The sequence below is a fragment of the Siniperca chuatsi genome, linkage group LG2 (assembly GCF_020085105.1).
Source record: "Siniperca chuatsi isolate FFG_IHB_CAS linkage group LG2, ASM2008510v1, whole genome shotgun sequence".
Classification (NCBI taxonomy): Eukaryota; Metazoa; Chordata; class Actinopteri; order Centrarchiformes; family Sinipercidae; genus Siniperca; species Siniperca chuatsi.
In genome coordinates, this window is record NC_058043.1 from 12442044 (window position 1) to 12460965 (window position 18922).

The 18922-nt window shown below is 40.6% G+C and overlaps 1 protein-coding gene across 4 annotated transcripts in view; it reads right to left on the reverse strand.

Annotated features, from left to right (window-relative positions):
- Window positions 1–2695: 2695 nt before the first annotated feature.
- LOC122866519 (neurexophilin-4) overlaps window positions 2696–18922 on the reverse strand; it is a 118086-nt gene continuing 101859 nt past the window's right edge. For all 4 annotated transcript variants that reach the window (XM_044176284.1, XM_044176283.1, XM_044176292.1 and 1 more), the window contains one exon: window positions 2696–4091. In XM_044176284.1, the coding sequence (XP_044032219.1) occupies window positions 3273–4091 (819 nt within the window). In that variant the 3' untranslated portion in view covers window positions 2696–3272. The remainder of the gene's footprint in view (window positions 4092–18922) is intronic.

Genomic DNA, 18922 nt, shown 5'->3' on the forward strand with positions numbered 1-18922 from the left:
AACCAGCAGAGTGCCTATCAAACCCATTACCTGTCATTCATTTACTCATTCAGATTCTATATCAACTTATTCCATTGTCAGGCACACTGATCAATTATTTATCTTTTAAAATAAATATCTAAAATCACCCAACATCTCTTTCTTTATTTTGAAAATGATGTGCAAGTCTACTGTAGGTGTTCATCTGTGACAGTTGTGAATGCACACCACACCTCTCAACTTTGATAAAGCACAAATATTTCAAGCAACTTGCTGTCTTGCTTGCTGTACAGGCAATTGTTTGTGGTGAAACTGGATAAACAGTTTAATAATAGTTAGATGTAATAAATTGTTCATGGACATGTAAAACTGTACTGAGGAGGGAGGAGGTGAATTGCTAACCGATTTAGGCACTTTTGCTGCACAGCAAGACAGTTCACTGCTTGTACCTCAGCCCCTTTGCTTCCTTTGTGGACTTTGAACACTTTCTCTGTGTTCCTCTGGTGCTCCGTTTGCCTCTTCATAAGCCAAGTCAGGTTGAGTGTGACTTAAAAGTTTCAATAAATATGCATGTGAGTGTGACTTTTCTTGTCTGACTCCGATTGTTCAAACTGGTTAGTAGTGCATGGTGCCATCTGCCCAGTGAATGCTGAGAAAGGCACCACGTCCTCTTGCCCCACAATAGAAATAAGTGGAGTACCTTGGAGGCCTAGTGGTTAAGGTGCTGACCACGCCCTGCAATATCCCAGGTTTGAGTCCAGCTGGGGACCTTTATTGCATGTTATTCCATCTCTTTCCCGCATTTCCTGTCATCTCTCTACTGTCAACTCACTAATAACGGCATTAAATGCCCAAAACATACTAAAACCCCCCAAAAAGAAATAATCTGGTTTAGAGAAAATCGATGAATAAAAGATTAGAACGTTTGGGTGGCAAGCATTAAAACTTTTGGCAACAAAGTATTTCCAGAAAAATGCTCTGGATGTAATATTATATTTCTGTTGGTGTTGCCTAGTGATAAGACCATTCTATAGGTTAAAAGAGGTTACAAGTTTTACAAGTGTATTATCATATGTATTATTGAATTTGTCAACTACTGACTAAAGATGCCAAATAGATATTGGCTTATTCAATGTAAATCTGTAATCCCAGTAAATTTACATGTCAGGGTTTGGAGAAGCATATGGCACATAGCATTGTCAGCATGTTTATATACATTTCCAGCCAAAGGTATCTGAAATCTGATGTTTGTCAAAAACAATCTTGGACCCATTTCCACATATTAGGCCCTGTACCTCCAAAGTGCTGCTCTCACTACACTCCACTGTTATGGTTAGTATAGTCCACAAACTGTTGCATATGCACCACATGATCAATGTGTCAAGTGAAGCTACATTGTGTTGAAGTAATACAATATTTAACAAAAACATTCTCTCACTATAGTGTAGTTTCTTTCATAGTTTATTAGATGTTTTTGTTGAAATTCTGGGAAACAAACACACACATGCATAAATAAAGATAATCAGTCACGCACACCCACTCACATACACAAACATGCAATCACATGTTTGGTCGGTCACACACAAAGGAGTACATAAGGATCCGTCCCAGCGACGACTACTCCAACCACTAACCACTGTAGAGAATCTGTGTAACAAAGAGGGGAACTCCAGAGAATCTGGGTCGTTGCGACTCCATCAGTCTCTGTGTCCTGACTGTCCACAGCAACTTGTGTAAGATACATGGACCTCCCTGGACCTCCATCTCAATGTAATTGATCAAGAGCATAATAGGGTATTGAGCCAGAGTGAGATGAAGATTCAATTAGCATCGACTGTGTGTTTTCTAATGAAATTCTCAGCACCATTATCGTCAGATCAAAAGAGTGGAGAGCAAAGAGCCAAAGACTCAGCGCTGAGAGAGAAAAAAGGGAGTTTGTGAACAAGGAAGAAGAGAGACATGTGAGATAGTCAGAAGGCGAAGGTGTTCGAGGAGCGTTTGTTTGATTTAATCAAGGAAGAGTGGGGGAGCTGATTCATGCTTTCAGTTTTAACCTCTAATCTGGATGCATGGATATACATATATATTATTAGCAATGGTGATGCTGTCCTGCTTCATTTTTCCATAAGCTCATATTTTTAGAATAAAGAAAGCAAAGACAAAGCAAATATTATTAGGTAGCTGAGATTATAACAGTGCACCAGTAATACAGCAGTCAATAAAATGTGAGGAAGCCACCTGGAGGTTTAGGTGCAACTGAAAAATGTTTGCTCAGATGTGCAATACTTCCTTTGCTTGTATGATCAAACAAACAGAAATCTGTCAGTCATATTACCTCTAATACAATAGTTATTTTCCTTCTCAGTTTCAGGGTAAATGTAATCAAAAATAATATCAGATACCTCCTTTGGATTCTATAACTGTACATACCAACTCCCTCAAAAAGAGTCCAACATTATCATCATCTTAAAAATGTTTCACGGTTGGTTTTCATGTTATAATTGAATCCATAACCAACCTTCCTTCAATATATTTCAGAAAATTAAAATTACATATCTTCAGAGAAAGCTTGGCCACGAATTCCCAGTCAGAGAGAAATGTAACTTAGTTCATTATAGTGTCCTTGCTGAGTTAGATAGCATGAATATGCTGCACAGCTTGTGCCCTGCAATTGTGCTTCTAGCTCTGAAGGAAAACATTCACCCAGTAAAAGACAGACAGTTTAAGAGATTTTAATGTGCTTTTTCATACAGTATATTGTATGCATATCCAGCATAGCATTTCTCATACATATAACTCTCTTATATCCAGGGTTTGAAACGTAGAGCTGAGAGGATGATTAACAGTCAGTCTACCATAACATTATGTCTGCCATACAGTGATGGCACAGCACAGCCGCCTCAGAGGCTCCCTTTATATTCGGAGGGCGTAATACTGATTCCAGCTGTTTTCAACTGAATTCTCCAAATGCAAAAAGTAATGACACTGAGAAACAAATATCTAAAAACAGTAAGTGTGCTGAGGTTAAGTACATTATTTACAGAAAAAAAATCAAATAAAAACAGAAGTTAACAAATACAAAGTTGGAAAAAAAGTCAGCCATATCCTAACCATCCATAACTCTGATTATACTTGATTTAAATCCACAATTCACAGCAGTTAAGAGGCAAAAAACTGTCCCCTGCTTCTTCATCATAATCAATATGACTATCATTTCCATCATCATCATTATAATCATCATCGTCGTCATTAACATTGTCTTTTTTTTCCCTTTTTAGTTCAGTCTCACGTACTTATCCAAAGTAAGGGTGCTCACTTTGGAAGTTGTAGTCCGGACACACTTTTTGAACCAGCTTGTAATCGATGCTAAAGAAAGAGATGAAGATGCAGATCACCTTGAAGGGTTTGGCACAGAGCCAGGCAGCGTGGGACTGGGTGTGCTCTGTGAAGCAGGTCTGAGATGGATCATACAGGCAGGGTTTGGGCTTCTTGGATCTGTTGGTTTTCTCATACTCCACCCGACAGTTAAAGGTCTTTGCCTCTTTGTGGTCAATGGTGGACTGCTGGGTCTCCTGGATCTGGACTTCCGGCTGGGTGTGGGGGTGCAGCTGCTGCTGCTGGAGGACCTCAAACTCCACAACTTTGGTTGGCGGCACGATACTGACCGACACATTCCCCAGGCTGGACGAGTTGTGGCGGAAGTAAACAGTGAACGTCCCATTGATGTGGTCCACAATCTTCCCTGTCACCAACAAGCTGAACTTCATGGTCTTGACATTGAAGTAGAAGTCTCCCCAGCCGAACATCTTCTTGGTCTTCATGGCTGTTTTTAGTGAGGGCTTGCGCTTAGAGCGGTAGCCTGTCTGGTCCAGGAGCAGGGACTGGTTCCGGGCTGAGTCGTATGGGTTAAAGAAACTGTAGGTGGGTGGCTTGGATTTCATGGGTGTCTGGTCGATGGAAGTGGAGAAGATACGTGTTTGGTACGGAGGCTTAACCACTCCCCCTGTAGTTCCTCCCACTGTTCCTCCACTCATGCCATATGGAAGAGTCTTCATCACCGACCCCACTGGGCCCAGGTCAGAGAACTCCACTTGCTTCTCCAACCCTTGGACCTGGAGAAAAGAGAAATAGACAGAAAGAAGACAATGGGTCCAAGGCTATTAAATTTGTATTTTCACATATTCTCCAGGAGACTTTCCTCCCAAGAAAGACGACAGCATCAGTCGTTTCAGCAAATACCCAAAAACGACCCGTTTACATTCAAGTGACAAAGCCTGTAGGAATTAAGACTCTTGTCCATGGGGAGCAAAGGAAGAAGTACGATATCATTATAGTTCCCTAACCTTAACCAAGTGGTTATTATTGTAACCATGACGACGAAGGTCCCCTAACTTTAACAAAGTATTAATTTTAACCCAAATTCTTTCCCCAAACCTAACCAAGTAATTTTTGAGCCTAAACCTAACCAAACCTTAACCATAGCGATGTAAGACTATAAAACTGATTTTATTATATTTTTGTATCGGAAGGCACTAACAAACTGTGTTGCCAGGCCAATATGGGTGTCAGATCAGAAAACACTTAAATGTGTTGTTCTGGAGGGCTTGTACAAACAAAATATTTTGTCATTTCATTTTGAGGACTTGTTGTCTTCCAGAGTTACACATAAATCTCAACTCTTATGAAATTTTTTCATGGGTCAAAACACAATGTCATGCTGGGCAAATGCTGTACATTTCTATTAATCTTGTTACGTTAACTTGCACTGCATGTTTTAATTGGCCTTGCAGCACAAAACGTATTACTTAGTTAGCTGCAACATGTAAAATACAACTCCAATAATATTAAATTGAGCTTGCTATAGTTTAAAATGGATATTTCGACAGCAGCCAATGTGGGAAATCGAATTTCAGAACTGCTCAAACTTGTAAGAAAGCTGACCAAAATTTCTGACATGCCAAAAATCCACGTGAGCGTCCAAAAGCCAGACTATTGATTGTTTGGGAAATAGATCAGGTGTCGGGACCCTGGGAGTTGAACCAGCAACCTGCAACCAGTTCTTTACCTCTAACCCACGCTGAAGAGATCAGAGAGTAAATTATCCACAAATTTACATAAAGTCCAGTCCAATCTTGCAACAGTCTGGACAAAACCTAATATAGAGAAGAAATTCCATTATGGTCCATTTCATTTTACACACATTATCATAATCTTACATGTTGTAAAGATCACCCTTCTGCAGAGATCTTTTTACCTCACATGATTTTTATTTCCACAAGCCTCCAAGTTGTTAGATGTTGCAATGTTTCATCTCTTGCATTCAAGAAAACAAAACCATCTATTTTTGTTAACACACTTTAATTTTGTTGTCAGTGTTGCTCCAGAGAGAAAAACAACCCTGCATGTAAGGTAATAGATATGAGCCTTTGTTAGTTCAGACAGCTTTCTGCCTTTAATCCACAGCCTAGGTGGTTATTCACTGGGCTGATTGACTGAAAATCTTCCTCTACTCTCTTTCATGTCTCGTCAATCATATCACTGCCATGCTCCTATCCATATGTATATATGTACACACACACACTTTAAAACACACACACATTTGAGCACACAGACACATTCGCACACATGCAAACTTCAAGCTTGAAGCTGTCATGAAGTGACAGCGAGAAGTATTACAACTATTTGCAGGGGTTACATGTGCTTCCCCCGAGGACGTATTTGGATGGAGTTTAAAACCGTTCTCCTAGTGGGTAAACAAACTAAAAAGAAAAAATAGAAAACAGCATTTCTAAACAAGTACAGGGTCAGATCTTTGTGTCTCCTCACGCAAGGACAGTTTCTGTCTCCCTTCATTCCTATCCAGGGCAGTGGAACCGACAGGTTTGTGCCAAAGCTCTCCTCATCTTTCATCAGTCATTGAACCTAATAATAACTCCATATTGCTATTCGTAGAGGCAACAGTGTAGCGCTCAATACAGCTCCTAATGTATTCAGTCATTCAATTAATGTATCTACGTCTGCTGGCCATTCATTAACACGCCCGCAGAGCTGATTTCTAAGTAGATTGATTGAGGGGAAATAACTGAAAGTTTATTGACCACTGGCGTAATGAATTACCAAAAAAAAGAAAGGTGTTGATAAATGACCAGTGACTGGGATAATGAGCTACTGAAGATTTTTAACAGAACCTGACTCCCTTTGGTGCCATGACAGGAGGTCTGTGCAGTGGTCTTGCAATTTTTAAGCTGGTGAATTGGTGATGTGAGCTGACTTTGCTGTTGACAAGGTAGGACTAAGCTACAGTTGATGGCAGAAAAACATCAGAATACGGACAGCAACAAACAGTGTGTACATTGCATGCAAGATGGGGACTTCCTGTGAATGCGCTGTCAGCAGTGCTGTCAGCTAGCTCCATGTGTTGCCATCTGTCAGGCTAACACTCTGCCGGTGCAGTCCTAATCATTTCTCTTGCTGATGGCACAGAGCTCGAACTAGCACCATCATCATAATCCTTAACCATCTTCAGCAGCAACATCACACTATGAACCTCAACCTAACCTTCAGGGTCAACTGTGTGAAGCTCAGAAAAAATTTTATGATGGGGTCTGAGGTCGGCGTGAGTCTTTCTGAGGGGGAAAAAGCAACTGTAGACAGTCAGCAACTTTAACAAACATCGATTGAGTGGGAAAAGATAAGTATGGAGAGAGGGCTTCTTCTGTGGCACGAAAGTAATAAAATGCCAACAGAAACCAATAAATAGATGGACTTTCTATTAGCATAAATATGAAATATTTTGTGCTGGACAGTAAATCAATTTAAAGGGTAAGGATTTGTTAGAAGAAATATCAGATATTTTCTCTTGACATGAAATCCATAAGCTATAGACTTTTTGCAAAACAGCAGATGTTTGTTATAAGGTCATATCAGGCTGCCGCAACCAGCGAAAGATAGACGGCTTGAAAAATACAACTTCATGCTTTTCTTCCTCCTCAGCCTCTATTCAGTTAGGCGACAATGAGTGAGAAGTAACTTGTAGAGCAATAGCCAGAGGGATGTTGCCGGGGTGATGAAGAGGAGAGAAAACACACAGGTGCACGCACACGCACAAACACACAGCAGACACATTATATTTACACACTGAGCAACTCAACTAGAGAGATTTGTAGATTACAGTTGAAAGGAACTTGAGCAGTCATCAGTCACACCTAAACTAACACCATCATACGATAAACAATAAGAATAACAATAATACACATTATGATATAAGCCTTTTGGCGGATGGTGTCACCCAAAGTACATTTTAGTCCCATATATGACTTTAGTTTACATCAGTTACTTTAATCTAAATCTACTGTAATTCTGGGATTTTGCAGGTAAATCACCTCAGCTGTATCTTTTTTTACACATATTATGTATAGATTTAGTCCTATTTATGCTTATGTTTAATAGTCTTCATAAACTAATCTAAAGGTTCATAATCAGGCATCTGTCTATATTTGACACTAATGTTACATCTAATTTTAGTGTGATCTTCATGTTAAATTTAAGAACAAAAATGATTAAAGTAATTACAAAGTTCTGTATCAATAACATAAAAACAGAAACGACAGAAAAGCTACTAAAGCTACTAAGCTAAAGTAATTTCAGGGTTAGCAGGATTAGCACCAGAATCCCCAAGGTCACTGTTAGATATAGAGGCTTGTAATGGCAACCATCTGGGAGATCACATTTTGCTTGCCACACTATTTAAAATGTCCATCTATGGTTAAGTAAATTTTGTAATTACAGTGGGATAAACCAAAAGTTATGTGTAAATTATGCATGTTGTTCAAGAATGTCTTGCCTCTGATTAAGTATTTCATGTTCGCTGGCACCTCTGTGAGCTAGATGCTAACATCAGTATGCTGATGTTTTAGCAGGTATAATGTTTACCATGTTCACCATCTTTGTTTAGCATGTTAGTATGCTAACATTTGCTAATTAGCACTAAATACAGAACAGTTGAGGTTGATGGAAAGAAATGTCATTAGTTTTGCAAGTATTTTGTCATAAACCAAAGTATTGGGTAAATTAAAAGTTCATTATAATATTTAATTTCATGGAAATCCATCTCATTGTTGTTGAGATATTTCATGCAAAACCACAAAAGTGAACCTCATGGTGGTGCTAGAGGAAAAGTCAGGGAATCACAAAAGTCATTAGGATTCATCCTCTGGGCACCATGAATGTCTGTACCAAATTTCATGACAATCCATCCAATAGAGATATTTCAGCCTGGACCAATATGGTGGACTGACCAACCAAGCGGCGTTCCTAGAGCCAAGGCACTAGCATGGCTAATACTGTGAATCTAAATATGATAAAGTAAAATTTGCTGTGAGAATATGAAATTGCAGGTGAAAATTAGCTTTATGATGTACCTTACAGGAAACATAGATGTAACCCAAAGAAGCTACACAACGCTAAGGCTTTACCTTCCCACTCTCTACTATGGCATTCAATATGAAGCAACCGTGCCAAGAAAAACAGCTCCTTTAACAAAGACAAACCATCTCAAGAATGTGTAACTTTCAACCCATTCAGCCCACTCGAAAGGTAAAGGTCAGAGAAAACGTGACTTGGGGGATGCTATGGGTTTCCTCTTGTGGCTATTCGGGGCTCCCAACCTGCAAAGTTCCCCACATAGTGAAACTTTACATGTGTCAGCATGGCATTAGTGTTTCCTCCATTTAGGAATGAGATTCCTGTTTGGTAGTGTGCTAGGGGAAATCGTAACAGAAGATGGAATAAGTATTGTGGTGGACTTATACATATGTATGATACAGGCAACTCAATAAAAGCACAATCATAGAAAGAACAATCAGATTACTGAGCTTGGGAGATAGAGGGAGATAGTGAAGAAAATGTTATTAGTGGACAAGTGAGATGAGGACAGGAGAGAGTAAGGAGATATTGTACATTTTCTAGGAATGGGGAACATTAATCTTCTTTAACTTCATTTGGAGGTTCATATGAGCAAAAAGCATCTTTAGTTGCTGCTCAGATGGAAGGCCTATGACCTACTTGGAAGTACATGAAAAAATGAAATGTAGGGATTGTTAAATGAGGAGATTATGAGTGTAGCTCAGACAGCGAGAGACCATGAGTGACAGAAAAAGAAGATGAGACACATATACTGGCAGATAGAGAAGAGTTTAGAGAGAGTGAAAGATAGACTGCGCAGTGAAGGGCTTCACACTAACTTATTAAATAAGAGAAGGTCAGATGAGCTCTAGAATTGACTGCTGAAACCTGATATATCACATGCCACCACAATTAAGATCTCTTTTCATTATTAAGGAAGATTTGGATCAATGGTAGCACCTCTGTCTCTGCTCTCCCTTTCTTTCACACTCTCCGTCTATAGGGTATCTGATCCTGCGTTGGCAGTTCGCTCACTCCCACATTCATCCATAACTTCCACACCTCCTTGATAGCGAGACTATTCGGAGGAAATGGACCTTGCTCACCGGCTCCCCAACACACATCCGACTCCCTCTCCTGCCTCCTGCCCTCCTGTCCTTCCCTCGAGGACTGATGAGAAGATGAGAGCTGCTTGTCAAGAAGCTCTCTCCCAGGCTTGTTCCTTTGTTTAATTGGAGTTTTATTGGTGACAATCAATTCATTGCTATCTGTGCTCCAGGCTGCATTGATCTGCTGTCACAGAGAAGAGTCAAATGTACAGTTCCACTCCCACTGCACTACAAACCACAGGCTCTGATGCCAGCTACTGATAGTTTTTTTTAAATTTCTGTTTCTACTACTTTACTGCTTGTTGTGATTAGAAGCACGAATGGCTTTTGTTTTTTTCAAATTTTTCAGGTTTACCTCACATTTCCTCTAGAAGAGTAAGGGAAGCAGCAAACTATTTGTGGGCAGCCAGAGGACACTAATTCAGGATAAGATGTTTTAAAGCTGAATGCACATCAGTTTTTACTTTGAAGTCACTGATTACTTTAAATGCTCCTTCACCATTTCTGAAAGAGGTACATATAATAAATCTGTTCAAGGTGCTGGTGGAAAGCTGAACATCTTAAAGTAAAAAGTTATCTCATTGTAGTTCTGAACTTGATGAAATTTGTACGTTTGTAAGTTTCTAACTATACCATTGATATTGAGGTATGAATTGTGAGCAAGACCCTGAAATTTCAATGACTTTCATTTCAGCTATTCCATTTCAGGTATTTACATAATGTTGAGATCCTGAATGCCTTACAGTGACTGAACAGGTGAAAAGATCATTATTTAGGGAAATCTCCACAGGACTTCATCTCTGCTTTTTCTCCATGATGTAGTTCTGTTGGCTTCACTGGGCAGTGACATCCAATGCACGCTGGGGCAGTTTTTTGCAGCCGAGTGTGAAGCAGACGCGATGAGGGTCAATGTACTCTTTTAGGAAACAGTGGCTAGGCCCCTTCAGGTTGGGAGAAAGTAGCTGCCCCAAGTATCTTGTCGACTCTTGGTGACAATTGAAGGTAAGATAGACAGCAAGATCAACAGGTAGATTGATGCACCATCCACAGTGATGCGGACTGTGGTGGAGACGATGGAACGGAGGCTGAAGGTGAAGCTCTCAATTTTCCAGTTGATCTATGTTCCAGCCCCTACCTGGTTATGATCTCTAAGACCTAATTTACATTTAGCCACTTGATAGCTACGCAATCTTAAAAAAGCTAAGGAAAATACATCCAAAAAGCATTTGAGACGGACTGAAATCCGATTGCTCAAACCACCTTGCGAGATGGCTGGTGATTGTGTGGGTGAGGAAGCAGCGTGAATGACAGCCTGGGAGGATGATGAAACTCTTGTCTCGCTCTGAGTCCATAAATGTGATTCATCTGTGTGGTTGAGTTAGTTGATGGATAATTGTTGCATTAGCTAGCTAGCTAAATTGTTATTATTGCAACTAATTTGCTAAAATTTACAAGCTCTTCTTCTGGAGTTACCATCCAGATTCAGGTGCATTACCACCACCCTGTGGGCTGGAGTAGGGCCAACCTGCATCTGTATGTAGCCTAGGAAAACCAAGAAGAATTGCAATCAGATTTGTGAGCTCGCCAATGAAGACGCATATGTCGCTAAGTGTAAACAAAAGTGTATTAAATAGCGGATACATGTGGTTGACATCACAGTGTCTGGTAAACAAAGTGGGGACCCAAAAACAGACTTGGAGATCTGAAAGCCTTCATTGGCAACAGACAGGCAGGTCTGAAACAGGCGAACAAACAGGACATCAAGAAAACATGTTTCCAGTAGGTAGCAGGTAACTGGTACAAGCAACAGGTGGACAGAAATTACTTTAAAGATACTAAGGCACGATATGGATACGGAAGATATGGCCTAAGAGCAAATTGAAGAGAAAGCTGCATTCTAGATAAACTGACACTGATTACTGATAAGATGCAGCTGGGCAGGTGATCTCGCAGAGGGGTAAGGACCTAAGACATCCAGAAGGAGCTTAAAGTACAGATGGTGCTACTTGCATTGAAAGGGGCCAGTTGAGGTGCTTTGGGCATTTATTGTTATAACATTATAGACGCCTCCCTGTAGCACCTCGGGGCAGACCCATTGGTCTCATCTCATGGATTACAAATCCCATCTGCCTTATGAACACGGCAGGATCCCCCTGGAAATGTTATAGGACGTGGCTGAAAAGAAGAGTGTCTGGCATACTTTGCTTAGCCTGCTGCCACCACGACCTAGAGCTGAATAAGTGATGAAAATGGATGGATGGATGGATGAGTTTGAACAGAGCTGTCAACAGACATATTAGATATGATAGAAGTTGAAACTATGTCCATTTGGTTAAAGGACATGTCATAATTTTACAAAGTGCTCATTGCTGCTGTAATAATGGAACTAATTTGTGAGGCAAATAAGACAGACAAAGCTGATCTGAACATATTTAGGTGCTGGTAGTGTGGTCCTGTGGCTCAGACATGTTTTCAATTTTACCAGCAGGGACTCCACTCTATTTTGACAACGATCATATATAAAAAAAGAAACTTTTCTTAAAAAAATGACAGAACTAAAAATGACATTTAATTACAAAAGCAAAATAAAGCCAGGAGGAAGAAAGATAAACCAGTAGGGGGGGAATGGAGAGAGAGAGAGGAAAAAGGAGAAAAAGAAAAGGCAGTAAAAGCGATTTCGCAGTCCAGTGGTGTCGCTGGATTATCATGAAAATGAAAGCTACTGAGTCAGGGAGTATCAGGGAGCAAGGAAATGGAGCCAAGACAGATAACACAGTAAGAGAGAAGAAGAAAACGAATAAGAGAACTAGTGTAGAGAAAGCAGAGAGGTCTGTAAGACAATATGAAAAGAAAGTGCAAAGAAAGAGACAAAAGGTAAAAAGACAATATATATACGACACACAGTGAGATTATGAGTGCAATAAGCCAAAAATGAGAATCACTTCACCCCATAGAGAATAATCAGAGGTTTCTTGAGAAGTAATATCTGTAATATTGTTTCGAGAAGACCAGCTCAGCTCTGAAATAATTTTTAGTTAAAGAAGGGAAGAAGAAGAACTCTTTCCCAACATGTAAAAAGTATTCTGGTTGATCATGAGCAAAGGTTTCACATAGAAGAATCTGTACTTTCTGCATAGGTCAACATCTTGTAGCATACATCTATATAATCTATATCAAAGTGTTGTTTGGATCAATCATCAACTAACGAAAGAAAGAAAGACAGAAAATGTCATTAGAGGTTGGACAGGTTGAGAGACAATTTACCACAGTTATAAAGGGTTTATCTACCTTCCTTTACCTTTACTATTATAAAGCAAATCTACCACCTTGCTAAAAGTCAAATAGAACACCAGAATATTCTGCAGTTGCCCCATCATGCACAAAGACAGTCATGCATTTAAAGAAATAGTTCACCATTTTGGGAAATACGCCTATTTGCTTTCTTGCCGAGATGAGAAGATCGATACCACTCTCAAATTAGCTGGTTAGCTTAGCTTAGTACAATTTCACTATTGCAGAAAACAGGGGGAAACAACTAGCCCGACTCTGTCTGAAGGTAACAAAATGGACCTACCAGCACCTCTGATACTGACGTTATATCCTGTTTGTTTAATTCGTACAAAAACCGAAGAGCAAATAAAAACAACAAGTTTTCATATACTGGACTATTTCTTGGCAGTAACTTCCTGAAGTCTCCCTTGGATGCCTGCTAACCTCATGGTGACATCAAAACTAGACTAGGGGTTTCCACGTGTTTCTAGTCTTTATGTTTGGTTAAGATAACTGGCTGCTGACTGTAGCTGTATATTTAAAGGACAAATAAAACAGTGGTATCAATCTTCTCACCTAACTCTCGGCACAAAAGCAAATAAGCATATTTCCCAAAATGTCTAGCTATTTCTTAAAACACTCTTTTCCCCTCTTTTCTTGGTAACTAGTCAGGTCACATAATGATGCCCAGGGTCTACAGCAAACTGTACAGCTATATAGTATGTTGCAATCACAGTCTGAATTCAGAAACACATTACCATAATCTAACAATCCCTTTTACCATTACTCATTAAGATCAATGCAGCTTCCGTCTTTGCATCATAGTCTTAACCTGTCCCAACTGTCACACTCAGCAGTAAACTACTTGAGTGCACACTAGGATTGCAGTGAAGTGAATCACAATTTTAAAAGGAAGAAGGCAACCACAAACTGGAGATATGACGAAATTAATTGTTTTTCCCTCATTGGAAAAAAAGCACTGACGTACTGCCTCTACAGCACAGGGGAATAAAGGAAGGCTATCTACTCACATAGATTAACTGCGCTAAACAGACCATACCGCTCTTGTTAACACCACCTTTTGTAAAACAAGGTGGGATTATGGAACTATGTAAGATATTAACCCAGGGGAGTATGAATCACTGCCAAATAAGCATAAAATGCTTACAACACATTGGGCATCAGTGCCAGCATTGTGTGTGGGAGTTTTCATTCATGTGCGTCCACGTACACTTGTTCATTATGAATCCCAAATGTAACAGCCTAAACAAAACACTAGGACTATAACAGTCCTCCAAAAAAATAAATTTAAATATAGCAACAATCCTTTAAGAAGATCATTAATATTAGTCAATATGAGGGATAATGATAGCAACAAAACTGCAGCTGACACTTTGTGGCTGGATTGCCATCCTCAGGGCATACAGTTATGCATATGTTAATTTTGCAAAGCATAAAATATCAGTGGTATTGGCCACATTGCCCTCATTGAAGGACAGGTATTGTACTAAGGCTACAACCAGGTACCATGATACAATGAGATCTGCAGTGGAGCCACATAACTGGGAGGAAATCATCCAAAAATCTCATACAAGCCAACAGCATACATGTAGCACAAACCACTGCATAAAACAATTAGTGTTATTCCACAAACCTTCAAACCAGCTGTGCAACCAAATGAGAGATTAATGACGACCTGTTGCTGAAGCCACCATTCTACCTTGAATGCAGTTAGCAAAGTCGTAAGAGGAAATCTATGTGAACATTAAGGCTTTGCAGGAATATGAAACTACCAGGAAGATGAACTGATGTAAGTTTGACCATGTTATTTTCATGCACTACAACTCTATAATTATTAACATTTATTTAATTTCATTTAAAGAGGAGTCTACATCTCACTGTTTAACATGTATATTTTCTTTGTTGAGACATTCGGAAAATGTGTCAAGAAAGCGAGCAAGGGCAGGTATGCTGTATGTAATCAAGGGAATGCCAGGGTTTCTAGGGACTGATTCCTGAAAATGCTGGCTGTCTATCTTGGCCTTTGAAAGTAAGACTCATATGGACGTCCTATAAAAGTGGAAATAAGGACACACAACCTTAGGAAAGTTAATAACGGTTAACGATTACGCTGCAAAGAATGTGTTAGAATAAGATGATGTGTAACGATGTAGTTACGGTCGCTCATTTTGTTTGAATATCTCCCTTGGTCATTACTAGAAATGACTAGAATATTAATGTATTAAAACAAAATAAAATTTACAAAATTGAAAATAAAAAACACACAAATTGTGGCTTGGTGAACTACTTGATTCTCACATTCTCTCTCAAGTATTTTAGTATTTGCCCTAACCTTATAATTATTTTTTTTTAAATCAGTTACAAAACGAACTGAGAAAACACAGCTAATGTCTCATATCCTGCATTTCTCTAACTTCTCTATGCTGTCTCCTGAAAGGTAGACAAGGGAGGGAGTGAATAAAAACCGCAGTATGCTTTATCTATAAAGTCATTAGAAGATTTTGCTCTCAGGAGCCTGACGTCAGTGGCCATAGATCAACTGTGTGCAGTAGTCCTCCCTTGTTCCTCCTATCTTACTGATCACATCAGATCAGCATGCCGCAGTGTTTTTGCCTGGCTGGGTGGGTGGGCAGACTTCCCACATGTCTCCAGTGATGCCATGGGCCCTGATCAATCACCTGAGGCAACTCTTTGGAGACCCATCGAAGAGGCAGGGAGGGACGAAGGAGCGGGGAGGCATTGGTGGAGTGAGGGTGTCTCGTTTGCATGCGGGATGGCAGGCAATGCATCAAAAGATGACAGCTATCCCATTCTTCCGTAAATAAGAGCGGTGAGACTCTTGCTGGCTGTGCCTTAACTTTAATCATTCATCTAAATAACTGTTCCAAAAGTCTGCTACCAGAGGGGGCCCCAGCGCCAGGCACGCTGCCATGGGCATGGGGGAATATGAAAACTGACGTTGTGCTCCTGGATTTCTCATTTGTAAACGTGTAAACATATATTTGACTCAGATTGCAAAAGCAAAAAAGCGCTTGTCCTCATCACCCACAACCCTCCCTCCCCTTCTCTCACTCTCTCTCTCTCATAGATTTATGTATTGAAAGACTGAAATTCATCGAGGTTAGAATAAGCAAGAAAGGAGGAGGTGAAGGGTACTCCGGCTCTGGCAGCATGAGTGACGTTTTGAGCAGCTAAGTGACAGTGATTGATGCCCTCTGTGTTTTGCAACTTATCAAGCGCATATACACTCTCACTCTGCAAACAGATAAACAGCAGAAACATTTGAGATAAATAAAGAATCAAATAAACACGAGGGACTGGCAAAGAAAAAAAACAACCTATCTGCATAATGAATAGACAAGATGTAAAGAAGGAGGGAGAAGAGAGGCAGAGATTCCCAGCGGGTGAAACTGAGCCTGGGAGACGTCAGTTGTGGAGGGATACAGGGACACATGGGCCTGTGACGACTGCGACAAGTCACCCAGGCGGCAAAATAAAGCCCAGCTTCCTCAGATTTGTTTCCAGTGCTCATCAGTAGGAGCGCTGGATGACGGATGGACTGGCACTGGGCGCAACATGAGCGTGTCAAAGTTACTCACCATAATAAAGACCTGCTCTTTTTCCTTCCATTCGCTTCCCTTTTTTTCCAGCCACCTGTGGTCTCACTGCCTACAACCTATTTCATTTCATTTCAATCTGCCTTTGTTTGTCTTCCTTCACCCCTCAATTCCTCCATCCTTCCTTTATTCCAATCCACCTCTGATCTGTTTCCCATTTTTCCCTTTCTTCCTTAAATTCCTCATCCTTCTTTTATTTCTTTCTTGCATCCTTCCATGCCTTCCAACCATCGACCACGACTACAACATGACTGGAATTATGAGTAGCTCATTTTTCCTTCCTTAATACTTCCCTCATTCTTCGTTCTTTTCTCCATCCAAACATCCATCCAAACATCCGACATAACAGGAATTATGACCTCATCCTGACACTTCATCCCTTCCCAAATTTTCTATCTCTCATCTGTCCTACATCCCTCCATTCTTGCTTAATTTCTTCCTTTATTTCCCCCTTATTTGTGTCCTTCCCAGCCTCCATCTAACCATGGCTAAAATTGCGACTAGCTCCTGATGCTTCCTTCCCTAATTCGTTCCTCATTCTGTCTCCATCCTTTCTCCCTTTAGTTCCTCCTTTTCCATCATCCCATTCATCCATGACTAGAATTACAACTTGTTTCTGATACTTTCTTCCTGAATACTTTGATCTCTCCATCCATCGTTTCTTACCTAAATTTCTAATTTCTCCATCCTTTATGTCCTCCTTCCTTGTGTCCTCCCACGTCTCCATCCTTCCATCAGTCCACCCATATATGACCCATATATGTGAATTGTGACTAGCTACTGATACTTCCTCCTTAATTCATCCTCCAAATTTCCTCAATCTTTCCTCCCTTCCTTTCTTTATTTCCTTCATCCTTCCTTTTCTCCCTCCCTTACATTCATTCACCCACTAATCCAGGACTAAAAGACCAAAGCTATAACTAGCTCCTAATTCTTCTTCATATTTCCTTAATTTCTTCCATCCATCTTCCTTAATTCATCCCCTCAGTTCTTTCTCTCTTCATTCATTTTTTCATCCCCATCCTTCCTTCCTTTGTCTCCTCCTCTGTCGTTCAAAAGTTCCATCCTTTCATTCATTCACGACTAGAATTACAACTTGTTTCTGATTTTTCACCCTTCTAATGCCCTTCCAGCCTTACTTTCTCCCTTCATTTTCTCATCTCTCCATCTTTCTTTCCTTTCTTTCCTCTTTTCTGGTGTTCTTTTATTTCTGGACCGTTCCATCTATCCATTCAAAAACCTCCTGATACCATCCTCCATCTTTCCTTCCCCAATGACTTTCATCCCTCTCCCATCCCTTTCTTCCTTCATGTCCTTATCTTTCAGTTCTTCCTTCCCTTATTTTCCTGCATGCATCTATCTATTTGTCCCTCCACCCTTCTATGTCGACATTACCAGAACTGTGACGAGCCCCTGATAAATCCTTCCGTAATTTCTTCAATCCTTCATCCTTAATTCCATCCCTTCATTCTTCCCTCCTTCCCACTTTCCTTTCATCTTGCTGCCAGAGCCCAAGACTCCTAGTCTCTCTCCCTGATTTGGGGAGTCAGCCGACTTTTGGAATGTAATAGTATGATTAGACCAAGATGAAGACTAAGCGTTTCCATGTCTGCTCCTTCCTTGCTGTGAAGGATGCTCTCCATGCGGTTGGGGCCTAAACCAAGTGGGGCAGAGTGGGGCAGAGTGGGGGCAAAGCTCAAACCTGCGAGGGGATACATGGCTCTCCGACTCGGGCTGATGGCAAAGTTAATTGGAGAGAAAACAGTGGGAGGTGCCAATGAATAAAACCCCTCAGAGATGCTGGCAGCAGGGCACGGCGACATTCCCCTGTTCAAGGTTATGCACACACACAAAAACACACACCTGCTACTGAGGCTGAAGTGACAAGGCTCCTGTTGAATTATTTGCATAGAAAGCACAAGATTAGCTCCAGCATGACTTTATTTTGTGAGAGTAATTTGATTAAAAGGAACTGAAAATGAAATGATAGGTAAGATAGATGAAGATAAGACAACACATACACATTCGGGCACACAATGTATAGTAAGTTTTCTCCTCTTCTGCCTTTTGGATGCCTTTGCCAGTGTATAAATCACCCGGCTTCAAGGACGCAGCATTGGGACCCCTAACTGGGATCTTTCACATCCACCATCTGGACGCAGAAAATCAGAGTGCTGACCAGCGGCCCTGCTCTCATTCTGTTCCTCAGGTTGAGCCACAAGATGGGGTGGGGGTGGGGAGGTTTACTGTAGATAGAAACCTAATCAATCCAACAACTGGTTAGTGTGTACTGGACTTCATGGAAAATCCTCTCTGAAGAGGAGTTGAATAGAGTAGTAATGATATTTTGAGAGGGAAAGAGAGAGAGAAAGACAAAGGCCAGGACAGACAAATAGAAAGAGAAAGACGCTGTCGGCCTCTGCTCATCCAGAACAGTCCAAACTATTCATTCACACACTCCTCACACACCTCCCTCTCTCTTTCCTCTTCCTTGCTTGCCCTCCTCCAGAGACGGTGTCCTTC